Source organism: Diabrotica virgifera, chromosome 9, assembly GCF_917563875.1.
Source record: "Diabrotica virgifera virgifera chromosome 9, PGI_DIABVI_V3a".
NCBI classification, from domain to species: Eukaryota; Metazoa; Arthropoda; class Insecta; order Coleoptera; family Chrysomelidae; genus Diabrotica; species Diabrotica virgifera.
The window spans coordinates 153,546,510-153,549,170 of record NC_065451.1 but is presented as its reverse complement, the minus strand read 5'-3'; the positions used below and the strand labels follow the sequence as shown (position 1 = coordinate 153,549,170).

Below are 2,661 nucleotides of genomic sequence, written 5' to 3'. Positions count from 1 at the left end.
GTTCTGATGTACGGCATGGAAGCTTGGACACTGAAAAAGATAAACATCAAAAGCACTGAGGCATTCGAGATGTGGTGTTACAGGAGAATGTGGAAAATACCATGGACAGAAAGAGTAACAAATCAAGATGTTTTGTTGAAGATGGGGAAGGAATGCGAAGTCATAAAAACCATACAAACGAAAAAACTGGAGTATCTAGGCCACATAATGAGAGGAGAAAGGTACTCTCTGTTAAGACTCATAATCCAAGGAAAAATCTCGGGAAAGAGAAATGTGGGACGTAGGAGGATTTCCTGGTTGCGAAATTTAAGGGAGTGGTATGGGTGCAGTTCAATACAGTTGTTCAGAGCTGCAGCCAACAAAGTTAGGATTGCTGTGATGGGAGCCAACCTCCGATAGGAGACGGTACTGCAATAAGAGACTGTGCTCATCACATCGATAATAATTGTTTTATTTTTATCCTGTAGTTCCAAATTAAATAGGTTCAAATGATTTGCTAAATCTGATACGAAAGCCAGACCACTGAGCCATTTTTTGGTTTTGAAGTAGATGAGTGTCGTTCCCTCGTTCTTCTAGAAAACAAATTATTTCGAAAATTAACTCCTAGAACCTATCTAAAAATTTTCCACGGCTCAACCACCTCACATCTGTATGGAAAAGTAAATCAGTGTGTTCCGCAGTGTCGCTAGCTTTCAATTGCGCTTTAAAAAGACGTTGTAGCAAGCTTCGCGCCCTGATTGAATTCATAATTTTTGTTGTCATCTTCATGACGTCTTTCATATTTAAAATTTTGGAACACAAAACTTGCTGGTGAATGATGCAATGAATAATAAAAAACGATGGAAAGTCATCGTTCAAGGGCGCCCACAGGATATTTCCTCAGGGGGGGCAAAGGGTATTGAAACAAAAAATACAAGAAAAATTGTTTTGCTGTTTAAAACGCAACACGGTTAGTGTCAGTAAAATGTTACTTAAATAATAATTGAATTCTTCTGGTGTCCATCGCAAATAAATCAATTACTTTCTGCATGAAGTTTTCTTTATTTTCTTTTATTTTTCTTCTGTGTACAGATAACAGGCATAGCCCACTTAGACGATTGTTCGACATCGTATTCCTTATCCAGGTCTTCACACGTTTGAGAGTGCTGTAAAAAAGTATCGAGGTTGTTATATTGTAATGTAAGTTTTAGACACATGGATAAGAATATAACGTAATCAAATTATAGTTAGTTACCTGAATGATCGCTCGATGGTGCAAGTTGTTGGTGGCAGACAAAGAGCTATTTGGATGGCTTTTGCTACTGACGGCAAAAAGCAGGCATGCTCATGCTCAAGAACCTCTATTAAGTTCAGTTTTTCCAAGGCTTTGGCATCTATCTCCGTGTTTTTCCAAAGGTCGAACCACAGAATTGATTGCTCCTTAAAGTTGTCTAACAATTCACAATACGTGCTGTTTATATTGTTAATAGACTTTTCAAAATCTTCCTTAGAAAGATCTTTCATGATTTTAGGGTGCAGATTGAAAATTTCAAATGATGGTTTGTTTCTATCTGAAAACCTATCTTTCAACGATTGAACCAAAGAATCCAAATAAGGCAAGAAAATGGACTTTCTATAGTATTCGTTGATAGTCTGGGTAGAGTGATTTGGTCTGTGAACCTGTCTCGCAGCAACACGAGGACATGTGAGCTCGATTCCAAGCTTGTTTGCTGTTGTTTCAACATTTGCCATAATGTTATCAAACTCTTTTTCTCCATTTTGTCGGTCTGAACTGAATAGCTCAGTAACCTTCTGAATGTGTTTTGATATCTTCAAAATATCTACACTGACACCTTGTAACATTTGCGTAACGATTTCTAACTTGGCAGAGTATTTGGCAATCACATGTAGACATATCACAAATGCTGTATTTGTAACTGCGCAATGAAGCTGGAAAGCTTTCTGCCTTGTGTCACGGTTACCTTCAGTCGATAGAGTCTGAAGTGCTTCAGCGATGCTAACAAACTGCTCACTAAACTTTCGAATTGCTTTATATTTTTCGGTCCATCTGGTTTCACATAGTTTTTGAAGAGTTCCCACTATTGCCCTTCTTTGGCCATTCTGCCGAAAAAATGTTATAACTTCTTTAACTGTGCCAGTTGTATTCCTGATTTGTGGTATGTCATTTAAATCATTGACTACTAAATTTAGTCGATGACTGGCGCAATGAAAATATAGAGCTTTTGGGTATTTCTCAGTTATTCTTTTATGTACTCCAGTTATTTCCCCAGCCATTGTACTACAACCATCATATCCTTGGCCAACTGCATTTTCCAAGTTCAAGCCCCAATTTGTTAATGTTAAAGTAATAGCATTTGCTATATGTTCAGCATCTAAACTTTTTAATGGGGTGAAACCAAGGAAGTCTCCTCTGATGCAATTTTCACTTTTATCAAAATATCTCACGCCCAGAGAGAGTTGCTCTGTACCAGTAATGTCCATTGTTTCGTCTGCTAAAATGGAAAATATTTCATTATCATTGATTTTTGTAACTAACTCGTCTCTTAAAACCGTTGCACATAAATCAATGATCTCATTTTGTGTCCTATGGGAAATGTACATTGCATTTTTCGGCGCATTTTTCAGATGGTCTTCTAAAACAGAATCACCAGCTTCTTTCCT

General features: G+C 37.4%; 1 protein-coding gene across 1 annotated transcript; it reads right to left on the bottom strand.

Annotated features, from left to right (window-relative positions):
- Positions 1–911: 911 nt before the first annotated feature.
- LOC126892235 (52 kDa repressor of the inhibitor of the protein kinase-like) lies at positions 912–2,401 on the bottom strand. Its single transcript, XM_050661731.1, has 2 exons — positions 1,235–2,401; positions 912–1,145 (listed from the first exon to the last, which is right to left on the bottom strand). The coding sequence occupies exons 1-2, from the start codon at positions 2,272–2,274 to the stop codon at positions 968–970; spliced, it is 1,218 nt and encodes a 405-aa protein (XP_050517688.1). The 5' UTR covers positions 2,275–2,401; the 3' UTR covers positions 912–967.
- Between the last annotated feature and the right edge of the window lie 260 nt (positions 2,402–2,661).